The sequence below is a fragment of the Gopherus flavomarginatus genome, chromosome 1 (assembly GCF_025201925.1).
Source record: "Gopherus flavomarginatus isolate rGopFla2 chromosome 1, rGopFla2.mat.asm, whole genome shotgun sequence".
Taxonomy (NCBI): domain Eukaryota; kingdom Metazoa; phylum Chordata; order Testudines; family Testudinidae; genus Gopherus; species Gopherus flavomarginatus.
The window spans coordinates 234,606,530-234,632,025 of record NC_066617.1 but is presented as its reverse complement, the minus strand read 5'-3'; the positions used below and the strand labels follow the sequence as shown (position 1 = coordinate 234,632,025).

The 25,496-nt window shown below is 41.5% G+C and overlaps 1 protein-coding gene across 6 annotated transcripts in view; it reads left to right on the top strand.

Moving 5' to 3' along the window:
* MSL3 (MSL complex subunit 3) overlaps positions 1 to 24,712 on the top strand; it is a 36,070-nt gene extending 11,358 nt beyond the window's left edge. For 5 of the 6 annotated variants that reach the window (XM_050963899.1, XM_050963928.1, XM_050963938.1 and 2 more), the window contains 6 exons: positions 1,054 to 1,212; positions 1,745 to 2,007; positions 6,296 to 6,405; positions 7,243 to 7,342; positions 7,987 to 8,071; positions 23,787 to 24,712. In XM_050963899.1, the coding sequence (XP_050819856.1) occupies positions 1,054 to 1,212; positions 1,745 to 2,007; positions 6,296 to 6,405; positions 7,243 to 7,342; positions 7,987 to 8,071; positions 23,787 to 23,886 (817 nt within the window). In that variant the 3' untranslated portion in view covers positions 23,887 to 24,712. Of the gene's footprint in view, positions 1 to 1,053; positions 1,213 to 1,744; positions 2,008 to 6,295; positions 6,406 to 7,242; positions 7,343 to 7,986; positions 8,072 to 21,051; positions 21,141 to 23,786 lie in introns of all 6 variants that reach the window. The other variant, XM_050963919.1, reaches the window with a different exon arrangement.
* Positions 24,713 to 25,496: the final 784 nt, after the last annotated feature.

Sequence of the window (25,496 nt, the reverse complement as noted above, 5' to 3'; positions counted from 1 at the left end):
AGCAAGTCTCTGTTGCCCGCTGTTTCCCACAACTCCCGTTGGCCGGGAAGGGCGAACTGCAGCCACTGGGAGCTCCGAGGGGCCATGCCTGCTGACGGTCAATGTCAGCAAAATGTTTTACTGCTCGCAATCAGATTACCCTGATGGGCTGCATGCAGCCCGTGGCCCGCTGGTTGCCCACCACGGCTGTAAGTAGTAATTTCAAAGCAACAATTCCAGGACACACTGTCACTTACAAGCAAATTAAGGTCAAGGGATTATCTGCCACCTAAATTAGAGAAACTTCGTCCTCCTTACTGTTCACAAAGAGTCAACTAAATAATGAAATGGTATGCACTGTTTGAAAAACAGTGCTTTCCCAAAAGCTGTATTCCTTTGTCCTTTCTCTCCCATACTTTCACACCATTCTATGGTCTGTTTATGTGAATTTATAGGTATTTCCTTTGGTGTCTTTATTAATGGGAGTGTCCCAGCTTTTCACCCAGATTAACAACATCCATGTGAGATAGAGTTGCCCTATTTTGTAGACTAGGGGTGGGAAATTTTTGGCCCAAGGGCCACATCTGGTTGGGGAAATTGCATGCAGGGCCATGAATTTAGGGCTCGGGCAGGGGCCTGGTGTGCAGGAAGGCTCAGGGCAGGAGGTTGGGGGGCAGGAGGAAGTGCAGAGTGCGGCAGGGGGCTGAGGGGCAGGAGGGGTGCAGCAGGGGGGCTCAGGGCAGGGGTGTAGGAGGGGTGCAACAGGGAGTTGAGGTGCAGGGTGCAAGAGGGTTCGGGGTGTGGGCTCTGGCCCAGCGCTGCTTTTCTGGAGCAGCTCCAGGGTGGCGATAGCCCACAGCAGGGCTAAGACAGGTTTCTTGCCCGTCCTGGCCCTGTGCCGTGCCACTACCAGAAGCGTCAGCACCATGTCCCTGTGGCCCTTGGGGGAGAGGGGAGCAGAGGGCTCCATGCGCTGCCCTCGCCTTTGGGTACCTCCCCCGAAGCTCCCATTGGCTGCGGTTCCCTAACCTAGAACTGAATCCTCCTCTCTCTCCTTTTCAACCTTTTCTCTAGTGTTGAGTTATGTAAAGAAATGGTGGATGGACTGAGGATAACCTTTGACTTCATTCTTCCATTGATTTTGCTCTATCCCTATGAGCAAGCACAGTTTAAGAAGGTGACTTCATCCAAATTCTTTCTTCCAATCAAAGAAAATGCAGCAAACACTAACAGGTAAGTTGGATAGACTCTGAATTGAGTCATGAGGCAGTAAACACATTATTTTGTTGAGCACTGAAATACATTTTGAAATAGGTAGGGTGATTAATCATAACAGTTGCTTTTGTATTTCAGAATCGCTTTTATAAAATCTTGAACTCTTTCTTCCAACCATTTGTTTTTGTGGGGTTTTTTTGTCCTGGTTTGGAATTTTTGTTGCAGCCAGAAGGTTAACGTAACCTTGGAAAGAAATTAAGGTGGAACTAAGTGGTATAGAAGGAAACTGAAAAATTGGGAATAGATTAAGGTTTACATTTGTTTAATTGGTGTAAAGGGCTTCAACACTAGAAAAATAAATACTTATATTTGGGGAACTCAACATTTTAAATAATAAGCCACATTGTCCCCCAATTTTCAAAAGGAGACTTTAACCCTAATTTGGAAGATTATTTAGCTAGATCCGAGAAGACAGGATTTTTTTTTTTTTTAAACCTGGAGGGCTGTTCTCTTTTATAATTATATGAGAGGCTTTCTCCTCATTATCCAGAAATCAGGAGGAGCTATCCCCGAGTCCACCTCTGCTGAATCCACCAACTCCTCAATCCACAGACAGTCAGCCTACAACAGGAGAGCCAGCAACACCCAAGAGGCGTAAAGCTGAGCCTGAAATACTACAGTCTCTGAGGCGTTCTACACGTCATACATCGAACTGCGACAGGTTGTCAGAAAGTAGTGCATCTCCACAACCTAAACGACGGCATCTCGATACGCCCGCTTCAATGCCAAAACTGTTTTTGCATCTGGAAAAAAGTAGGTTTCAGTTTTATGATATTACTGTAGATCACAACACCTTTGTGGGCTGCAGAACAAATATGTTTGTCTTGAGTAGTTCCTTATTGTCATATTAACCTTTTGCCTCTAATTTTTTATGTACAAATGGGAAATCTGTAGCAACTGTGGGGGAGTTTTAAGCAAGTAATGGAAACTGGGCAGAGAATGACTTTTGTGAGAATCATAGGAAAGACTTGGAAGTAGGTAGCACTAGTAGTGGAGAGGTGAGTTTGTAGTAAAGGGAGAGCCAGCTAAGTGAGAAGACTCTGAGTGGTGACTGGCCTACTGTCACACAGGAGCTGCAGCTGTGGCACATGGTAGAGAAGAGGAGATGAAGCTGCATGCTGGGGTTGTGAAGAGGTAACCTTTTAGGAAGTTAAGGGAGAAGAGCTGGTCAGTATGTTCAATTTGTTTTGGTAAGGGCAAAGCACTTCTGAAGTACTGGAATGTTTTTGTTTGCCAGCTTTTTCCAGTGTGCTAAATTATACATACTCTTTCCAGTATAAGAGTTTGTTTTATGCACAGAAGAGTTTCTGTTCTGAAACTTCTTACATTTCCAACACATTATAAAGAATCCATTCATTGCCCAGTATGAAGGATCCTACCTTACTCTTGTCCCTCCCAGCCTCCCCTTTAAAAATAAAAAAATATATATATCCATGATGTCAGAAATAGGAACTGTAAATTGAGTTGAAGAAAAACTTTTTCTCCCCTCTCTCTGTCCTGTTCACTGATTACTTTTGTCCTTTTTAGCTAAAACCTTCTATATTCTGTATGGCTTCTAAACTAATAATAGGTACGCTTCATTTTATGCCACTTTGTGGGCAACAAATGAAACTTTTTACTTATTCACACTTTCACTAGTAGAGGGCATCTCATAGCTCATTACACTTGATAGATGTGTTATTGTTCTTGTTGGCTGTCCCAGGTGATTCCTCATCCCACTGATGTGGGCCGGGGGGGGAGGGTGTCCACTGGGACTAAGTATTCTTGGCAGATTTTGACTAGTCTGGGAACTTGGGGGTGGGGGAAAAGAGCTGCAGACTAATACTTGCCCAGTGTTCTGGAGTTTCTGCTGGCTGGCTGTAGGGTGAAGTGCTCTGAGTGTCTGGGGTCTGTAATAGGCAGCCACAAATGGCTCTGTGCCCACCAGATGGAAGGCCACTTGGATTGCTCTGTAAGACACGCTGGGTGAATAGGTTTACAAGGATTTGTCTGAAGTGGTTGGTTTAAAAACTGGTTGCCTGGCTTTCACATGATGTTCAGCAGCTTTGAAAATCAGGCCAAAGGTTTTCAATTGAGCTTTCCGGTGTGGGGGGGATAGCTCAGTGGTTTGAGCATTGGCCTGCTAAACCCAGGGTTGTGAGTTCAATCCTTGAGGGGGCCACTTAAGGATCTGGGGCAAAATCAGTACTTGGCCCTGCTAGTGAAGGCAGGGGGCTGGACTCAATGACCCTTCAGGGTCCTTTCCAGTTCTAGGAGATAGGTATATCTCCATTATTAATTAAATTTCTGATGGTTGAGTGGCGCTCACAGGAACAGTTCTTTTTAGTTCAAGTCTGCACAAACTGCCTCATTCACATTGTCCACGCACATGTGTGACTTTTCTGACCTTGTAATTCATTTAATTCAGACATTTAAATGAGATTTGATCATCTGGAAAAATTACTCTAAAAACGGATTCCGTGTTTGTCATGGTATAAACCCCCACTCTGAACCTGAGCATTCAAAAGATGGGGTACCAGCATGAATTCCTCTAAGCTCAATTACCATCTTAGTACTTGTAGCGCTGCCACGAACCAGGAATTCCAGTGCCTGGTACACTCTGGTCCCCCCAAAACCTTGCCCGGGGACCCCCAAGACCCAGTCACTCTGGATCTTAACACAAGGAAAGTAAACACTTTCCCTCACCGTTGCCTCTCTCAGGCTTCCCCTCCCTGGGTTACCCTGGAAGATCACTGTGATTCAAACTCCTTGAATCTTAAAACAGAGAGGAAAATCCACCTTCCCCCCTCCTTCTCTCTCCTTCTCCCAGACTCTCCCTAAGAGAGAAAGTAATCCTAACACAGAGAGAAAGAAAAAACAGTAGAAATTATCTTTGTAAATTTAAGATGGAATATGTTACAGGGTCTTTCAGCTATAGACACTAGGAATACCCTCCCAGCCTAAGTATACAAGTACAAATTAAAATCCTTTCAGCAAAATACAAATTTGAACTCCTTCCAGCCAAATACACATTTGCAAATAAAGAAAACAAACATAAGCCTAACTCACTTTATCTGCCTAGTACTACTTATTCTGGACATACAAGAAACTGTATCAGAGAGATTGGAGAGAAACCTGGTTGCATGTCTGGTCACTCTCAGAACCCAGAGAGAACAACCACCAAAATCTAACAGCACACACAAACTTCCCTCCCTCAAGATTTGAAAGTATCCTGTCCCCCGATTGGTCCTCTTGTCAGGTGACAGCCAGGCTCACTGATCTTGTTAACCCTTTACAGGCAAAAGACATGAAGTACTTCTGTTCTATTAACTCCTACTATCTGTTTATGACAACGTTGTTGTCTGTCCCAAAGAAAAATTATGGAACAGGGTCATAAAGTCATCATTTTTCAGAATAAAAATGCAAATCTGCTCTTTTTTTTTTAATATAAACGACAGAGTTCTTGTATATATTCAGTCATATAGGTAGGACCCTACCATATTCACAGCCATGAAAAATGCGTTACAGACCATGAAATCGAGTGTTGTCTCCCCCCCCCAATGAAATCTGATCTTTTGTGTTCTTTTAGCCTATACTATACCAATTTAATAGGGGAGACCAGAGTTTCTTAAATTGGGTGTCCTGACCCAAAAGGGAGTTGCAAGGGGGGGGTCACAAGGTTATTTAAGTGGGGGATCGTGGTATTGCCACCCTTACTTCTGCACTGCCTTCAGAACTGGGTGTCTGGAAAGCGGCAGCTATCGGCTGGACGCTCTGCTCTGAGGGCAGCGCACTGCCAGCAGCAGCGCAGAAGTAAGAATGGCAAAGCCAGACGGTGCCTCCTTACTTCTGCACAGCTTTCTTCAGAGAGTGGCTGCTGACTGAGGGCCCAGCTCTGCAGGCAGCAGCGCAGAAGTAAGGGTGGTGATACCATGCCATGCCATCCTTACTTCTGTGCTGATGCTGGCAGCAGACTGCCTTCAGAGCAGACCTTCTGTCCAGCAGTCTCTGCTCTCTGGCCACCTGTAGCAATGCCAGAAGTAAGGGTAGCAGCATCGCAACCTCCCCTACCCCCCACTTCAACAATGACCTTACAACCCCCCCAACTCCTTTTTGGGTCAGGACCCCTTATGATTATGCCCTAAAATTTCAGATTTATATAGCTGAAATCATAAAACTTACAATTTTTAAAAATCCTATAACTGTGAAATTGACCAAAATGGACCCTGAATTTGGTAGGGCCCTACATCTAGGCATACTTTATTTTTATCCCTGGTGAATCAACACAGTTGCGGGAGTGAACTGGATACTTTTCTGGTTGTTTTATAACTGGAATTATTGATAGTTCCAGTGGTAGGACGATCTGTGCAAAACTCGTTGTCTTCTAATTATTTCTCCTGTTAGACCACTGCCTCTCCAGTAAAGGCAACTAAAGACAGCTTTTTAGTCTTTGAGCAGTGATAATAGAACCAGAAAGAAAACAGCTGGACTTGAACATCGCGATTGAGTTTGCAATGCTGTCTGTTAGAAAACACTTGTAAACCTGAACAAATTTGATCTGGAAATTTATTTGGACACGACGCTTTCACAATTCTCCAATATGACTTCTACAAAGTAATTTGTTTTTCTAGCATTGACCCTCTTCTAAAGTATTGCAAGAATGTTTCAGGGCTGAAGGCTGAAAAGCCAATAAGTGGGCTGGGGGATTGGACCAAGCCCTGGAACTCTTCTCGCTTAAACCCATCTGCCCCACTTGCCGTCCCCCTTGATAACTTTACACAAAAGCTGCCAACTTTACTGATTGGTGCAGGTCAGAACTGAAGGGGCAATAGTGTTTTGTTTTTGTGTTTTGTGGACAGATTTGATAAACTCGTAATAGGTGTTTTGCATATTCAGTTTTGCATATTCAGTTTGTTCCTATGTTTAAAATGTTAAAGGTTTTAGCAGCAGGGGTTGACTCTCTTTAATAGCTGCATAAGAAACTGACCTTTCTAGCTGAATGAAATAAACGCCACATTTAATGGATCTTTGTGTAAAGTATTTTTCTGTTCACTTTTTGAAGAAACACCAGTCCATAGTGGGTCGTCATCACCTATCACTCTGACTCCTAGCAAAGAAGGGAGTGCAGTATTTGCTGGCTTTGAAGGTAGAAGAAATAACGAATTCAATGAGGTAACAGCTATGCTGAAGAGGCATCTCCACAATTGGTGCCCCAAACTGATGTTAGATTTATGTGGAAAAACTTGGGACCCTGTAAAATGCAACATTTTTTTAGCAAGGCAGTAGCATCTCTATAGTTCAGAGTAAAATAGTAGTTTCATTACTTATTGGTTTATATGCTTAGTTTCCAGTCCACCCATCACCCTGAAGACTTCTTTTCCATTCTTTGGCCAAGTTGGCTTTTTGTCTGTCCAACATTTACTTTAAAAATGAAGTCACTTTGAAGAGTGTGTGTGTGTGTATGTGTATGTGTATATATATGTGTATGTGTATGTGTATATATATATATGTGTATATATATATAATATAAAAAAACACAGTAAAACCTTTAAGCTAAATACTTCTTTTAAAATTACTACTCTGAGAAATTAGTATGACTGGGAAAAATGGAGCTACTATACTTTTTTTTCTATGTACTGATGGAAAAAACAGCATTCTGTGTTTCTGCTGTTAACTCTGTAGCACTAGGTACGTAACAAAATGCTTATTCCTAGGACTGTGCTGGCATTGGTTGGATAGGCTAATGTACAAGACAATCAGGAGTGCGTTTGTGTTAGGAGGCATGGACTCTACAGTATTATAGTGTGTACAGCGAAGCTTTGAACAGTGTTAAACAGCCTTTTTAACATCAAACAAGAAAGTTAAATAAAAGGAGGAACGTAAGAAAATATTTTAAAAAAATCTGATTGTCTTCTAATCCAGATTTCTGTGTGAATTAAGTCAGGCTATAGGCTATACTACTTTTGATCACACCTTGATATATTTTTCTAACCAGAATGTTGTATTTAGGTGTTGTCTTGGAAACTGATGCCGGAGAACTATCCCCAAAGCGATCAGCCACCTCCTCCCTCTTACATCTATGGATCTCAGCATTTGCTGCGGATGTTTGGTAAAACATAACCCTTGTTTTATGAAACACACATCTGTATGCTGTACATCTAAATTGATGGTTTTACATTACTGTTTTAATTTTTTTCCAATAGTGGCCTCAGGTAAATTTGGATCATAATTTAAAACTATTAGGTCCCATGTGCACTTAGAGAACAGCCATTTAAAAAAACTTGGTATATCTCACAGTGGTATCACAGCATTGCAAAATGGAAATTTTTGTGTTTAATGCAGTTGTCTAGTTGCAGTAAAATATTTTGAAAAATGTGCATTAGATTTTAAATACACTTTAAAAAAATTTCTTTATATGAGCATTTAAAATCTGCCTGTTGGGTATTGAAGCCACAGACAGAGTTCTGAGCTCACTTTGCTAGCTTTGTAGCTGTTACACTGGAGATAATATTTTTATATATATCTGCAGTGTATGTCAAGAAACAGAAGTAATAGTATTAACTTCCTCATTACATTTATGTACAGTAAGTGTTTTGTGGTGGTGATTGTAAATACTTTTAGAAGAGAAGCTGCTAGGAGAAAGATTTTTATATTCCTCTTTGATGAGTATTAAGTCAAATATAGGGTGAAAGCAATTAAACTGTTTAAAATGTAGACTTAAGTATTTTTGTTTATTTCTCTGTTTGTTTACAGTTAAACTTCCAGAGATACTGGGGAAGATGTGCTTTCCTGACAAAAATCTAAAAGCTTTGGTAAAGCATTTTGAACTGTTCTTGAGGTAATTTGACATCCTATATTACGTGCAAAAATGATGAGGTAATATTGGCCTAAGCTTTCCAGGATAACTAGTGATTTTGGATGCCTTGATTTTTGGGTGCCTGATGCGATACCCTTAAAGGCCTGTTTTTTTGTGTTTTTGTTTTTCTTTCGTTCTTTCTTCCAAGAAGCTCTGATTGCCATTGAAGATCAGACTCCTTTAAGGCATGCGATTGGGAATGCAAAAATCACTAGTCATTCTTGACAATTTAGGTCATTGACTTCATCTGGTGTAACTGCCAGAGCAAATTATTGTCCTTAAACTTTGTCATAACTTTTGTTAAGATGCTTCTGTAATTGATAGACTCAGTGGGGAAGCAGAACTGTAGTCTATGATGGGCATATAGTGGTTCAGAATTATAGCACATAAAGCTTTTATTATTGACCACCAGACACATAATATCCCATCTATCTTGGCCTGGAAATAAATTTTATAAATGAACATTAACTTACATCTGCACAGCTTGCACTGAGGTCATAACCTGAAGATAGGGAAGTAACACAGATACAACTGAGGGAAGAAATTTGGTCCCCAGAACCTTTGTTAAAGATGTTAACTTATTAAAAGGAAAGAACCAACTTGTATTTTAGGTCCCAACACAAGTTTGCCAAGGTTGAAGCTATAAAAATCTTGTAAACTGAATGTACTTGGTCAGGAAGGCATTGAAAGAAAATTAATAAACCTCTTTTAATGTCACATTGTGTGTGTCTTCAAAGTAGTCACACATTGAAAAGTGATTATGTGGAACTAATGTATCAGAAGATGTGTAAGGTTATCATGTCTATTTAGTTTATGAACATATGAAATGATTTTTTTTTGTGTTGATTGTTTATTGAAAATAAAACCAATCCTAATTGTTACAGTTTATCACAGTATAACTTTAAAGCGTATAACTACAGTTCTGGTGAGTCAGTTTTTTGATCACTTTTTTTTTATTTGATAAGACCTTCCAATGGTAATCAACATTTACTTACCATAATATGCTTGTAACAGGATCACCATTATTCAGCAGTTGGATATTGTTTTTGCTTGGATTGAATATTATTTGATGCTTAAGATGCAAGGTGTTAGTTTATTGCCTTGCTGTATCTCAAGTGACCCGTGTCTGGATGACAGCTCCGCATTTCCATAATATGTACATATCTGCATTTTGTTAGATAGTAGCCTTGAAAGATTATCACATACACTTATCAGGCAAGGCACAATATCTCTGTGCATATCCTTGCCATTGGGCAAAACATTTACAGGTATTTTACACGCAAGTTATGGAGCGGGAAAAAATTGCTTTTCACAAGTAGCTAACTAGAATTTTTGCCAAACCCTTTAGTCCATATCTATCTTAGACTTCCATCAAGTTATCATGCTGAAATTTCTACTCTTAATCACTAACATGATACCTAATTATAGATGTTGCTGAATTATTTCAAGTTTTAACTTGTAAAAATAAACTTTTCTTGTTGGTTTGTAGTGATGGTTGAGCAGAACTTTTTGCTTAGTATTTCTTTCATCTCTCTCTCATATTGCATAGTTTCTGTTGCTGTCCCACTCAGTCTTCTGTATATGGGTTCAGTCATCGAAGTGTCTGAGCACCTCCTGACTGTTTTTAAAGATAAAAATAATATCCTTGACCCTATACCCTTATTTGAAAAGTTTTTGGGTACTATATTGATATCAAACATGTATTTGTGTCTTTCTGCCATCCCTAGACTACTGGTAGTCTGAAACCTTTGCTTAACAAACATGGCATCACTGAAAAGTGCTTTCATTTTTCAAGGTTTACATACTGTCATTCTGCTTTTAAAGACACTCCCAATTTTATATTGAGAGTGCAGTAGCCTATAATTGACTAAATGCATTGCTCCTGAAAATCCTTTCATTTGGCTTTCAATCCAAGTCCATTTTAACTTGTTTTATTACATTTTAAGGCACTAGATGATAATGGCCTTCATATGTGATAGAGCTTTTATCACAGTGTATCTTAGCCTATCTGTTGAGGTTAGAGACAGCAAGCTGATGGCACATTCAAATTGTAACTCAAAATCTTAGAAAAAGGCCTCCAACTATTTTTCTGGATTATAAAACTCTTATTACTATAGTCACTACTCTGTGTTACAAGTTTTTAAAGAAAACTAATTGTTTCATGGTGCTTCCTAAATAATTTTTGTGATGTGCTTTCTAAACCAAGGAGAGTGATGCTTTTTTAATTCTATCCCTCTCTTTTATACTGAATTACGATTTTTATAATCTGTAGACCGAAGGTGGACAAACTACAGATCCAGCGCTTCCTTGAGCGGTGCAGGGCCGGGGACAGAGCAGGCATGCAGGGAGCCTGCCCTGGCCCCGATGCATGCCACTGCCACCCCAGAGCCTGAACCCCTCCTGCACCCTAACCTCTTGCCCTGAGCCCTCTTGTGCATCCCCCACCTCTCCTGCACCCCAGCCCCCTTCACTGAGCCCCTCTCCTCTTCCCCAATCCTTTGCCCTGAGTCCCTTCCTGCACAGCGCACCGCCTCCCACACCCTGCACTCCCTCACGCAGCCCAGCCCCCTGCCCTGCATACAATTTCCCCACCCAGATGTGGCCCTCAGCCCAAAAAGTTTGCCCACCCCTGCTGTAGACTGTTGGAAGTATTGGTTTTTAATTTGTGGGCACCTCTAAAGGAGAGTTTCTTAAATGTAGCTCTTGCTGTAGGAGAGTCTTACTCCTATTTTATTTGAATTTCTGACAATTTCTGTAAAATAGATTCTGAATTTGTGCTGTAATTGTCCCAGCAGGAAGGACCATTAGCTTTATTAGCCAGACACTAAACTGCTTTTCTTAGCAGGTATGCGAGCATCTATTAAGCAAGGATATTTATAATCCAAAGTAGTTCAGTGGAGTTTTCTCCCTAGAGCAGTTGTCACCAACCAGTCGACAGTGATCAATCAGTCAATCTTAGAGGATCTCCCAGTTGATTGCAGTCTCCAGTGGGGCTGCCGCTGAGGCAGGCTCCCTGCCTACCCCAGCCCCACACCGCTTCCAGAAGCGGCCAACATGCCCCCGGGGGGGGTGGGGGGAACAGAGGTCTCCCTCTGAGTGCTGCTCCTGCCTTCAAGCACCGCCCCTGCAGCTTCCATTGGCTAGTTGAGGGGAGCTGTGGCCAATGGGGGCTGCAGGGGCAGTGCTTGCATAAAGGGGTAGTGTGCTGAGCCACGTGCCCCCTCCTCCAGGGGCCCCGGGGTTTGTTGGCCCCTTCTGGGAGTGGCGTGGGTCCAGGGTAGGCAGGGAGCCTGCTCTAGCAGCAGCCATGCTGCGCCACCAACCAGGAGCCACCGGAGGTGAGTGCTGCCTGGTGGGAGGCTGCACCCTGTCCTAGACCAGTACAGGTTCGAGTAAGTTTTTGATCGAGTGAGGAAAATGAAAATGTGACAGATTGAAAGTTCAAAACCATGTGGCCGTTTATTGATGGGGGATAAGTTGCAACTTGGGCTGGGGAGGAGCGCTTTTACCAACTAACAATACTATTAGAACGAGAATATTTACACAACTTGAAACAATCTATTTACAACCAACAACAGGAAACCAAATGATCTGTGATTAACTGCTCACCAGAAATTAGAGCAGATACACCAAACTGCGTAAACTATATACATTAACCAAATATTGTAAAGTACAACAATTAACCACAATAGCCATCAATACAACAATTTGACTTTCATATACTATATACATAACTTGGTACCAAGTAAAAGACGGGAAAAAGGAAGAAGCTAAGCAGACAGAGTATTTACAGCAATTAGAATGCATATACCACACTCCAGGCGCAGCTAACCAGCAACACAGACACCAAGGGCAGGACGAATTGGCGGGAAATAATCCATAACGACACGACCCGAGCCGGCTAAATCCGCAGGAAACCCTTCTGGCTGAAAGGGTGATCAGGCCTTCCAGCTAACATGCGGATACTCCTGCAGATTTTGGCGCGAGACATGGTTTTATTCGAAGGCTCTTACTCGTGTCAGCATCTGATTGGTCCCTAGCTTCTTCACCTTCCAGGTTCTGAGCTGGAGCCCTCCACGTAAACAGGATCTGCACATGGCACACTACCCTTATGCACATGGCACGCTGGTATTTTTGCACAGGGCACTAGCCTGACCCCTAGGTGATCAGTCAAAAAGAGCAGGAAAATGCACACAGCACTATAATGTAGCACACCGCACTATGGTGTTGCACATGGTACCAGTGTGACCTTTTGACCGACAATTGGCCAAACAGATGCCGTGTTTGAGCATAGGCTTTAGGGCTGCAACACACCCCAGACCTCATCTGTCTCCCAGAGCCATTACCCCATATCCCCTCCTGCACCCTGAACCCCCTCCTCTTCCCCAAGCCTCAGCCCTGACCCCCCCAGAGCCAGCACCCTGTACCCCCTCCTACACCCCAACACTCTGCCCCAGCCAGGAGCCCCCTTCTGCACCCGAGCTCTCTCCCAGAGCTTGCACCCTTCACCCTCTCCTGCACCCCTGCCCCAGGCTCATCCCAGAGCTCCTTCCCACACTGCAAACCCCTCCCAAACCCCAACCCCTTACCCCAGCCCAGTGAAAGTGAGTGACGGTGGGAGAGAGTGAGCAGCGGGGGGGATGGAGTAAGTGGGGTGGGACTTTGGGGAAGGGGCAGGGGCATGGTAGATCCTGGATTGCTCTTAAAGTCAAAAAGTGATCTTGGGCGTAAAAATGTTGGAGACTACTGCCCTAGAGAATATAATTTGGAAAAACTCAGAACTTCAGAACCTTAATTTTAAAGGTAAAAATAACTATTTTTAAAATTGTCAAATTAGTCCTTAACAAAGGAGAAATTGAGTGAAGAGAACTTAACTCTTTAGGTTGGCTTTCTCCTCATATTGTATATGCTAGCAGTCCTCTAGATGACTAGTGACTATACAGTAAGGAGTCTCTTTTCCCTCTCCCCTGCACTTGGAGTGAGATTTATTTTGCCTTTAATAAATAGGAGCTGAGTTTGTTAGAGACAAGTAGCCTACCCACCTGACGACAGTTCAGTGAACATCTTGATGAGAAGCTGCACAGTTCAGAATGGCAGGTTGAAGTTCTCTCCTTTTTTCTTTAAATTGTGGCTGATAGAAGGGAGGAGATCTACACTGTCCATATAGTATAACAGTGTTCCTAACCCCCCTTTTAACTAACCAGTATAGATCAGGCATAAGTAGTTTACTATTACACTGTTGGCATGAACCATGTTTAAGTTTTATTTAAGAAAAAAATCAGTTAAACATTTTGATCTCTAGTGTAGACAGGGATTTAATCTCTGAATTTTAGAGAGATGAGTTTAGTGTTTAAGTTTATAGTATCACTTAAGTCTCTGGGCTATTGCAGTTTGTCCTGAATTGAGAAACTTTCTTTGATATACCACTTTTGTCTGGAAGCTTATTTTACACTACATTTACTCACAGCCTGATGGATGTTATAAATGAGATACTGCTCTGTAATACTTCTCAGTCAAACATCAGATTGCTTCTGGACATGACTGATTTCAGTTTTTCAGAATAAATATATTGTAGTAAGAAATATAGAAAATATACACTGTTTTTTCATTAAAAGAACAGCGTACCCATTCTGCTCAGCAGAGCAGTTTTACAGACTGTATTGAGCATTTCTTCATGTACCGTTGAGAAATGAGTTTTAAGTACAGTACTCTTTTTGAAAATGTTCAAATTAAAACTGGCACTTGAGAAAACACTGACCCTGAGTCCTAAACAGTTCAAAACACTTGCTTTAAGAAGGTAAAACTGGGTTGCAATTGAGGCTAGTGCCTAACTTGCCATTTCTTGGTTCTGATAATAGTGAGAGTAATCTATCAGTAATCCCTTCCAGTCCTACGCTTCAGTGAATCAAGGCAGCTTGGGTCAGGGGCGGCTCCAGGCACTAGCACGCCAAGCTTGTGCTTGGGGCGGCAAGCCGCGGGGGGCGCTCTGCCAGTCACCGTGAGGGCGGCAGGCAGGTTGCCTTCAGCAACATGCCTGCGGAGGGTCCGCTGGTCCCGCGGCTTTGGCGGACCTCCTGCTGGCTGCCACCGAATTCGTGGGACTGGGGACCTCCTGCAGGCAAGCCACCAAAGGCAGCCTGCCTGCCGTGCTTGGGGCGGCAAAATACCTAAAGCCGCCCTTGGCTTGGGTTAAAGTGGTCATGAAACAGTAGAGTTCATGATTCTATGGTAGGAGGGAAAACAGCACAACAAAGATAATAGATTTCAAGAAGGTGGACTTGAGCAAATTCAGGAATTTGGTAGGTCAGATCCCATGGGAAGCAAGTCTAAGGGGAAAAACAGTTTTTCAGAGAGACATTATTAATGACACACACGAGCAAACTATCCCACTGCACAGGAAAGATAGGAAGTATGGTGAGAGACCCTCCTGGCTTAACAAGGAGATCTTCAATCATCTGAAACTCAAAAACGAAGATTGGTAGAGGGCAAATATAGTGCCAGTCTATAAGGGGATTACAGATCAGTCAGTTTAACTTCAGTACCTGGAAAGATAATGGAGCAAATAATCAAGCAATCAATTGCCAGACACCTAGAAGATAATAAGGTGATAAGTAAGTCTGGATTTGTTAAGAACAAGCTGTGTCAAACTAGCCTAATAGTTTTCTTTGACAGGGTAAGAAACCTTGTGGATAGGGGGGAAGTGGTTGATGTGCTATATTTTCACATATATATATTTAGGGAGTACAGTTATAAAGTTTGAGAACGTTACCAAGCTGGGAGGGGTTGCAAATGCTGTGGAGGATAGGATTGTAATTCAAAATGATCTGGACAAACTGGAGAAATGGTCTGGAGTAAATAGGATGAAATCCAATAAGGACAAATGCAGAGTATTCCACTTCGGAACAGTCAGTTATACACACACAAAATGGGAAATGACTGCCTGGGATGGAGTGCTGCAGAAAGGTATCTGGAGGTCATAGTGGATCACAAACTAAATATGAGTCAACATTGTAACACTGTTTGCTTTTTTTTTTTTTTTTTTGCACATCATTCTGGGATGCATCTGCGGGAGTGTTGTAAGCAAGAAATAATTCTTCCACTGTATTCTGTGATGATAAGGCCTCAGTTGGAGTATCATGTCCAGTTCTCGGTGCCACATTTCAGGAAAGATGTAGACAAATAGGCAAAAATCCAGAAAGCAACAAAAATGATTAAAGGTATGGAAAACATGACCTGTGAGGAAAGACTGAAAAAGACAGGGTTGTTTAGTCTTGAGAAGAGAAGACTGAGGGGGAGGGACAAGTTTTCAAGTACATAAAAGGTTTTTTACAAGGAGGAGGATGAAAAATGGATCTTGTTAACCTCTGAGGATAGGACAAGAAACAGTGGGCTTAAATTGCAGCAGTTGAGGCTGAGGTTGTATATTAGGAAAAACTTTCTGTTAGGATAGTTAAGCATTGGAACAAATTGTCTAGGGAGGCTGTGGAATTTCCATCATTGGAGGTTTTTAATAACAGGTTAGACAAACACCTGTAAGGAGTGGTCTAGTTATTACTTAGTTCTGCCTTAAGTGCAGGGGACTGGGCTAAATGACCTGTTGAGGTCCCATCAAGTTCTACATTTGTATGATTTTTATCACTAGGTTCATAGAGGTATGTGCATATTTGGTGACACTGAAATTAGGTCTGTAAGATTGGTCATGTCCTACACAGAACCAGGAGAAGAGGTGACTTGAGAGAGATGAGATTTAGTATGAGACTTTATTTTTCCATAACCATCTGATAGGTAGCATAACCTATGAGAGGCAGATTTTTCTTGCTTAACATTGTTCTGAGATATGAAGGCTATTGCCACATAAGCACAATTAATGAGGGGAAATTTTAATTTCTCTAGTAGATCCATGTGTCCAAGAATTCTCACCCTTGGGACTTCATAGTTCTGGAATGGCACTGGGTGTAACCCCCCCAGCTCAAACCTTTTCTGACCTAGTGAATTTAAGATAGTGGATGCTGGTGCAGGAACTCCTTTTATTCACAATGTACAGTAGCACGTATCATCTATGACAGCTATCTCAAACCTTCCTGCCACATACCATGGGTATAGTGTAAGAATTCCCCCCCATCCCCCGGTTATGTAATTTCAGTCTATTTTTAATAAAATATGCTATTGGGCTGTAAACTTTTTGGAGCAGATGTCACAGATTTCTGTCTGTCATGCGAGGCACCTAGCATACCTTGATATGCTGTTTAAATAATAGAAGATGGTATTAGTGTGAGCTTCCGCACCCATTTGCCATAATTCTGATCTAGAGCAGCCACCTCTCAAAGAAAAGGGTAAGTTCACGTTCTTTCCTCCGATATCCTTGGTATCTGTCAGTAAAAGGTACCAGTTGTAATTAATCTTCTGTGTTGTGGACACGTCTCTACTGGAACTGGTCTTTCAGTCAAATCTATTTGTTTCATGTAGGTCCTTGAACAGCTTCCAGAAGACTACAGCTATTCACCATTCCTCTTATTCACTACTTTTCTTCTATTTATTCATTAGGATTTAGAGAAAAGTATGTTAGTTCCTAAAATGACACTTCTAAAAAGTTCCAATAAATGTATCTTTGCGAGTCCAACGTGTGGCTTTTCAGATTATAGGAAAGTGCTTTCCTAGTAGTCCATAGCTTTTTCTATTAGAATCTAATAATCTTATTAAAACTCAGTAAATCCTGTAGGCGGCTATTTCATTGCATCCCTTAAAGCTTTCTTTTAAGAATATTTTAAAGCAGCTTACTTCCTGTACTGCCGGTCTGAAACCTTTTGTATTATGGCAGTAAAGAATTTTATTTCTTTTCATACTTTGAATATTTTCCAGGTAGAGAGTAACGTCAATATTTGACAAAAGTATACATGAGTTTAATCTTATGAGACCAATGAGCAAAATCTTGTGTGTGATTATTTTCTGTTGAAAATCAAAGTTGTTGCAAAAGATGTGACTTTACGAAAAATGTCCACTGGATTGTGCAGCCATCCTATTTCTAGAAGTAATAAGTAATTTTGTTACTCATTGTAGTAGTCGGTTGTGTCCACTAGTCTGTGCTAATGTGCAATTAATGTTAAGCAGTTGTGCTACTAGAAGCTTCATACAAGTGTGATAAGGTTACAGATTTCAGATATTCAGTTGATAAATGTTTAATGGAATATTTTGTATATTTTAAGAAAAGATGTTTGCTACTGAGCTGGGAAGATGAGGTGAGTTGAAATATTCTGAGATAAGAGCTGGTTAAAAGTGGTTATTTAACAAATGTGAACTCTGTCAGGAGCCTGGTTCTGTTGCTGTTTCTCATGTTGAGTAGTGCTTTATTCTCGTGAATAATCTCTCTAATTTCAGTGTAAAAACTCTGATTAAAGTTTTAAGTAAAGGCAAGTGTTGTAGAGAACTCCTTTCCGTGGTTGCTGTAGTCTGTTTCTATTTAAAATGAAAGATAAACTTCTGAGTTTTTAGTAATTAATGTATTTCTGTTTAAATTTTGATTGCCTTATGTGTAGAATCTTCTTTTTCAGTATTCTTTGCTGCTTCAGGTTTCTTAATATACAAGATCAAAAGAAATTACTTATTTAAGGGGAGCTTAGGGAGGAGTAAGGTTGGAGAAATGTACAGTTTTTTTATACATTATACGCTGAACATCATTGGTACCACTTTCATCTAGATCGTATATACTGAAGTATTTATTATACTAAATTTACTGACTGCAGTTCTGGTTTCTAACAGATAACTCCTGTCCAAGAGCCAAGCACAATGGGGCCAGATTTCACATTTGTACATGGGTAGGGAAGCAATGAAAAAGTATGGCTAATAGTTGGAAATACTAAGTGATAAAAACTTTTTTATTTTTTACAGGGATTATTTCTGAGAAGGAGGGGTTTTGTTTTGTTTTTTTACTAAACTTGTCCATTCCCAAACCCTGGTTTCATGTGCATGTGTCCCAGAGAAGGGAGAGCTTGTCAGTTTTAGTAGCTCTTTCCTCAAGCATTGGTGGCTGCACCATTGCTTCCTGGGCTTAGCTCTCCAGGCTACACTGCTTGGGTCTCCCTCATGTTTCTGTATCAAAGCTGGGTTCCAGATGAGGCTTCCAACCCCCTTTTTTTGCATGGCTTCATGGAAGAGTGAAGGGAATGTTCACTGTAAGCCAGGTAACTTCCTCTTATGGGGAGAGCTGGAGAACAAGAGGCAGGTCACAGCAGAACAAGGAGACAACAAAATGTCACCCTGCTGCAACAAAATGATGCATTTTGTGGCATCTTGGAAAAATGCCAAATTAAGTGGCCGTGGAACTGCAGTGTCTACAAAAGAACAAGTATGTGTGGAATCAGGGCCTGCCCTAGACCAAATGGTACCCCAGGCAAGGAATGTCTTCGGTGCCCCCCCGTTAAACTTTTGAGTACCTTATTTGTTATCACAGTTGTAGTCCGTTTCATGACTTTGATGCACTATTTGCATCCATTATTTATTCCTATCATATGAGATGATAAATTTGCACACTAGGATCTGTAAATCTATATTTATCATGCAATGTATAAGCAAATAAAATTTAATTTCCTCTAAGTTTATAGAAACTTTTTAATTTTAAGAATAACTGAAATGTACTAACATCAAAAATTGAACAGTGCACCAACATTGGGTGGACCCCAGTATTAAATAATATTACAGTGGACCTTAGAATGTTAACCCTAGTCCTCTAGTTCAGAAGGTCATTTTCTTGCCTTAGCCCTCATAAACTGAATCACAGCATCAGAGAGATCCAGAGATTGGCCAGTGGCATTTTCAAGCGGTAAAATAGCAAGCGATGTCAGTCTTGTTGGCAATCGTCGATCAAAGATATGTTTTAATGAGCATGAGTTTTGAAAAGCTGTGCTCATCACTTCCGACTCTGACTGGCACCATGAGCAGAATCCTCAAAGCTATCCATACATTAGTGTCCTTCAGTTCTGTATCTTGAATGAATTGGAGAACTTGGAGTGGCGAGTGCCGCTCTGTGTCAAAATGTAACAGGTGTTGTCTGGTTTGACACAGAGGTCTTTATCATTGACATCTGAATATTCCCCACGTGTCAGTGTCTGATGAAGGACCATACAATTGTTCAAGAGTGTTTTACAGTATACTGGAGCTTATTACGGTCATAGAAAACTCCCCAGGTCTTACTGTGGTGCTTCATTTATCTGAACCTTTCTTCGGTGGACACTTGAGCAGTGTCAGTGAGCAAGCAAAAAACTCTCGAATTTTTCTTTTGAGTTTCCCATTACCTCATCTCTTCCCCCATAACCAAACTTTCTCTTCTTCCAATGAATACGAGTTTTCTTGAAGACCAGCTGAACTCGTAAGTTTTCCACCATTTCTTTGCCAACAGTGATGGCATCTTCAAATCCATTGTCTCTGTAGGCCACAACAAAATCAAGGCAACTTCTCATCAAAGTAGTAGCGGTTGTCATGTCCATTGACTGAGTTTGTAATGCCTTACTTGGAACAGGATATCATCCAAACCACAGTTGAGACCAGAAATTTGAAGTCAGTGATCTGGTTTGGCTAGCTTTGTGCCTTGTTGAATTCTGGCCTCAGCTTTACTCGACTGCACCAGTTCCATCCAGGCATTGTAAACCTCAGTCACTTGGTAGCTCACTGGTCTTATGCTGTCAATGTGGCTTTCCCAGCAAGAGCCACTTATCAACTTCATGGTCAGATTTGTAACGTCTGTGAGGATCTTCCATCTGATAGTTGATGCTGAAAACAGGATATTTATCCTTTGCAGTACTCTGAAGAGAGATACTGAATCTAAAGATAACAACACTGCATCTGACACAACTAGGCTGAGAGAATGGCAGCTACAAGGCATGAAAGAAAGCTCTTGGATTCAGCACAAGGACCTTTGTCTGGATGCCACTGTTTCTTCCTTCATGTTCATGCCATTGTTGTAGCCTTGACCACAGCAGTCCTGAAGCTTTATTTTATTCAAAACATTGATAAACAGTTCTGCTAGGTCTTTTCCAGTACTCATCCACAGACAGGAAACAGATAAAGCATTCGTTTACTTGGCTATAGCCTTCCTCCTCAACAACAAATCTTACTGTAAACATCTTTTCACAGTGTCTAATATCAGGAATGCAGTCCATTATTTTGGTGTAGTACTTCATTTTGCTGAGCTGCATCAAACACCTTCCTTGCCATAAGGTCATTCAATTTGTTTTGAATAATTTTGCTGCAGTAATGGTCCATAGCTTCTTTACAAACTTCTATACATAGGTGCTCACGCATGACATCATCGTATTTCCCCAGGAGCTCTACCAAACTGAGGAAATTAGTATTATGCTCAGTGAACAACTTATCTGGCGAGCCCTGGAAAGCCAAATTATTTTTTGCCAGGAAGAGGATAATTGAGATCAGGCGCTTGAGCACATTCCTCCAATGCTGGGTTTCTGTATTAATGTTGCATAGGTTTTCTGCATCTGTGCATTTATTCAGCTTGAGTCTAGAGTTGACAGACATCCATTTGGCGTAAGCTGTAAAATTGTTAGGTGACTTTTCATGTTGCTTCAGAGAGTCAGCTAAATTATGCCAGCGATTGTAATCGGAAAGTGCAAGCAGTGACTTGGCATTCTTGTCAGTTATTTTGTAACAAAACCAGAACGTTTTGTCCGTTGATATTGAGTAGCTAACACCAATTCAGTTTCTCACCATTCTCAAGCACTCTTTCAGTGCGACTTAGAGAAGTGTTGCTTCTACTCATTTGCTGGTAATGTTATATTCTCAATTTTTTTTTCTTGGCCTGTTCAAAATTGTATTATCATTATCAGCAACGTTTGGATCACTGACCATAAAGCAGAATCTAATGTATTGATTGTAGTGTGCAGGTTTTTCTCACTACCGTTTGTCGTCATGCAAGGCTAATTCTTTATTGTTTCTCTCCTTTTCATGTAAACTAGATTCTTCTTTGTCATCACTCTCCTTTACAATGCCAGGAAAACTGGATGATTCTCCATCACTTTCCTCATATTTCATTCCTTATCTTCAGGTAAAGCTGTTAATTCCTTAGTAATAGGACTTCCATTATTTACACTTTGCTCCTCAATTTCTTCTGCCCTGGGACAATCGGTATTGCCTAAAGCCTGGTCTATGTTCTGCTTCAGATGTTCTCCCATCAAATTTGCCTGTTGCTGCAAACTGGATTACAGTTGAGCTTTTCACTTCTTCTACTGAACTCCTCAAGGCTTCTTTGGGGGCATCTATTATTTCTTACAGAGGAAAACAGACAATGGTAGGGAGCAAAAGTCTATGTTCCGCAGCCTTAGAAAGTCATCAAACGTGTTAAGCATGGCAAGAGAAGTACCAGTATTTCTGTTATATTGTTGTGTAGATAGGTGTTTTGATAGATATCTCTGGCATTTCTGTCTTCATGTCTTAAAACACAAGTATACTTTCACAATTACACAATGAAACAAGGATCACAATATTGCAGTTGGGCTCTCATTTTCCTTCAGTTCGCTGACTTTTATATCTCGCTGACTGACTGGCGAATCCCCACCCCTTATATACTCGCAGGGGCATGGCTGACAACATTGTAGGAGGTTTGAGGAAAGTGTATTTCTCAAAGTCTGGAAGGTTCCATGAGATTTTTACAAAGGTCCAGAACGTTGTAGAAGATTAGTGAAAAATGAATCCACATATGGAATACCTGAAACATTTTACTTCAAACAGTCTATTTTCCCTTTTGTCACTAACAGCAAAAAGAACACCCGAGCCCAGCACCCCAGGTGATTGCCTGGCTTGCCTGGCCCTAAATCCATTCCTGTGTGGGAGTGACGGGTCAATGTCTGTGTGTGAATTAAAAATCCATGGAAGAAGGGCTAATTCTGAAGCACTTAGAGGAGAGGAAAGTGATCAGGAACAATCAGCATGGGTTCACCAAGGGCAAGTCATGCCTGACTAACCTGATTGACTTCTATGAGGAGATAACTGGGTCTGTGGATGAGGGGAAAGCAGTGGATGTGTTATTCCTTCACTTTAGCAAAGCTTTCAATACAGTCTCCCGCAGTATTCTTGCCAGCAAATTAAAGAAGTATGGGCTGGATGAATGGACTATAAGGTGGCTAGAAAGCTGGCTAGATCGTCGGGCTCAACGGGTAGTGATCAACGGCTCCATGTCTAGTTGGCAGCCGGTTTCAAGTGGAATGCCCCAAGGGTCAGTCCTGGGGCTGGTTTTGTTCAATATCTTCATTAATGATCTGGAGGATGGCGTGGATTGCACTCTCAGCAAGTTTGCAGATGACACTAAACTGGCAGGAGTGGTAGGCTGGAGGGTAGGGATAGGATACAGAGGGACCTAGACAAATTAGAGGATTGGGCCAAAAGAAACCTGATGAGGTTCAACAAGGACAAGTGCAGAGTCCTGCACTTAGAACGGAAGAATCCCATTCACTCTTACAGACTAGGGACCGAATGGCTAGGAAGCAGTTCTGCAGAAAAGGACCTAGGGGTTACAGTGGACGCGAAGCTGGATGTGAGTCAACAGTGTGCCCTTGTTGCCAAGAAGGCTAACGGCATTTTGGGCTATATAAGTAAGGGCGTTGTCAGCAGATCGAGGGACATGATCATTCCCTTCTATTCGACATTGGTGAGGCCTCATCTGGAGTACTGTGTCCAGTTTTGGGCCCCACACTCCAAGAAGGATGTGGAAAAATTGGAAAGAGTCCAGTGGAGGGCAACAAAAATGATTAGGGGGCTGGAGCACGTGACTTACGAGGAGAGGCTGAGGGAACTGGGATTGTTTAGTCTGCAGAAGAGAAGAATGGGGGGGGATTTGATTTGATAGCTGCTTTCAACTACCTGAAAGGGGGTTCCAAAGAGGATGGATCTAGACTGTTCTCAGTGGTACCAGATGACAGAACAAGGAGTAAAGGTCTCAAGTTGCAGTGGGGGAGGTTTAGGTTGGATATTAGGAAAAACTTTTTCACTTGGAGGATGGTGAAGCACTGGAATGGGTTACCTAGGGAGGTGGTGGAATCTCCTTCCTTAGAGGTTTTTAAGGTGAGGCTTGACGAAGCCCTGGCTGGGATGATTTAGTTGGGATTGATCCTGCTTTGAGCAGGGGGTTGGACTAGATGACCTCCTGAGGTCTCTTCCAACCCTGATATTCTATGAATGCTCACAGGAGGACAGAAAATGGGATTATACTTACTTTCAAGGGTGTAAGCTGACGGTTTTATTGGATATCCAATAAAAGCTATCTGTGTAGAGCTACAGATTCCATTTAAAATAAATATGGGTGAAAGTACATAGTAGGCAGAGGTGGTGTCTGTTACAGTTGCGAAAACATTTCTACAATATCCCCTTGTTTTCATATGCTTATTTCCTGAAACTTTTGTTTTGCACTGAAATTTTCCATACATAGTCTCTATCCCAGCTGTTTTTTTTGGTGATGCTTGAGCAAACTCCTTCAATCTCCTTTAGATTTGAAAGTATGAGAGGAAAGGCTGTGTTCTTCACTGTGTGTGTAAGACTTTAGCACCTTTTAAGCTTTGAAACTTGTGCATGAAGGACTATGTACATCAGCACATGCTTTGCTAAGATTAAAAAACGCTTTGAGAATTGCACAGCCTATTTTACTGCATCTTTAAACCTAAGTCTTTGTCCGATTTTAATCTGTGTGCTTTCTTCTCAGGTTTCTAGCCGAATACCATGATGACTTCTTCCCAGAGTCTGCTTATGTAGCTGCATGTGAGGCTTACTACAGCACCAAGAATCCTCGGGCAATCTACTGAAGCTTTTACTGAACAATAAATCTGCTGTACATAGCCCATGGTTGTTGCTGCTTTGCCACATAGCTACGAGGTGAAGATGAAATGGAATTTGAATGGCCTTTTTCAGATAGGAAAAAAGGAGTCGCTTCTATGACTACTGGATTCATTAGCAGAGATGGACCACTTCTTGTTTCAGAGCCATGCAAAGATTGCATTCTGAATTGCTCCAAGTGTTGCATGTAAGCTGCACTTCTAGAAGAAGCCCTGCACTGATTTCTAATGCATAGGACTGCATAAAGTTCTTACTAAGAAGTGGGGGTGGGGGGAAGCAGGTGCATTAGCAGTGGGACGCTTTCATGAAAACAATTACCTCATGCTGTCTTTCATTTTAAAATGAACTGTTTTCAGCATGAAAAGTAAAACTGGCTTCACTCTCGTGTAAGAAGAATGCATAACTGGCATCCTGTGGATTTCGTGTCACACACAGAACCCACACTTCATTTTGTGAAACAGTCATGGCAGGAAGGAGTGCTGCATATAGAGGAAGAATTGCATAGCGATTTTATTGTCATGGTCTGTGACTCAAGGAAGTAGTTTTCTGTGGCTTAAAGCAAGCAACATTTTTCATTTTTCTTTTTAAAAAGCATCTGTCTTTCCCATAGTAGGTTGCCACAGTTACAAGTGCAGACCTCACCAGTGATTCATCTTATCCATGTCTGTGAATGATTCCTAAAGGCATTAAAAAACAGGATGTTCTAACAGGTTCTCACAGAGTAAGCATAGAGTGAATAAAGTGACAGTAGTTACTTTGGCAAACTTTTTTCTTAATAAAGAAACTGGTTGATAATTGAAGGTGTGATATTTGGGTGGATGATCTCAACAACAGGGTTTTGTTTGGGCTTTCATTGTATATTTTCACTAAATATTATTATGTAGAGAATGGGAGGTGGGAGTTGTGACTGTAAAAATGGCACCTTTTTGTACAATTTCTGTCCGTAAAGCAGAGGCACATCTTAGATTTCCACTGACAAATTTTACTCTCTTTAACACTGCAAAACTCATGCAGCTGTGTGAGAATGAGCTGGATTCTGTTATCCATCATCCCTCTGACAATACATACTTGGCAGAATTAACTGTTTATCTTGGGTACTTCCATTTCTGTGAGTGCCTCACAATCATTAATGTATTTATCCTCACAACACTCCTGTGAGGCAGAGAGGTGCTGTTATCCCCATTTTGCAGATGGGGAATCTGAAGCAGAGAGAGGAAAATGACTTGCCCAAAAACACAAGAAACCTGAGCAGGAAATTAAACCTAGTTCTCCCATGTCCTGGGCTAGTGCCCCAATCACTGGTCAGTCCTTATTCCCTTGAAGCACCCCAATTATAGAACGATTGCCTGTGGTTCTGGAGCCAAAAAGAACCCACTTGAACTTGCAGGTCTTGGAGTTAGTAAAACCATCTCTTTCCATGTAAATCACAAATATATTCTGTAAGAAGTAACCCAGATCTGAAGAAAGAGCTTGGTGTAAGCTTGAAAACTTCTTCAATTGACCCAACTGCTGTTGGGGTGAGAAAGATATTACTTCACCCACCTTGTGTCTCTAATATCCTGTGACGAACATGGCTACA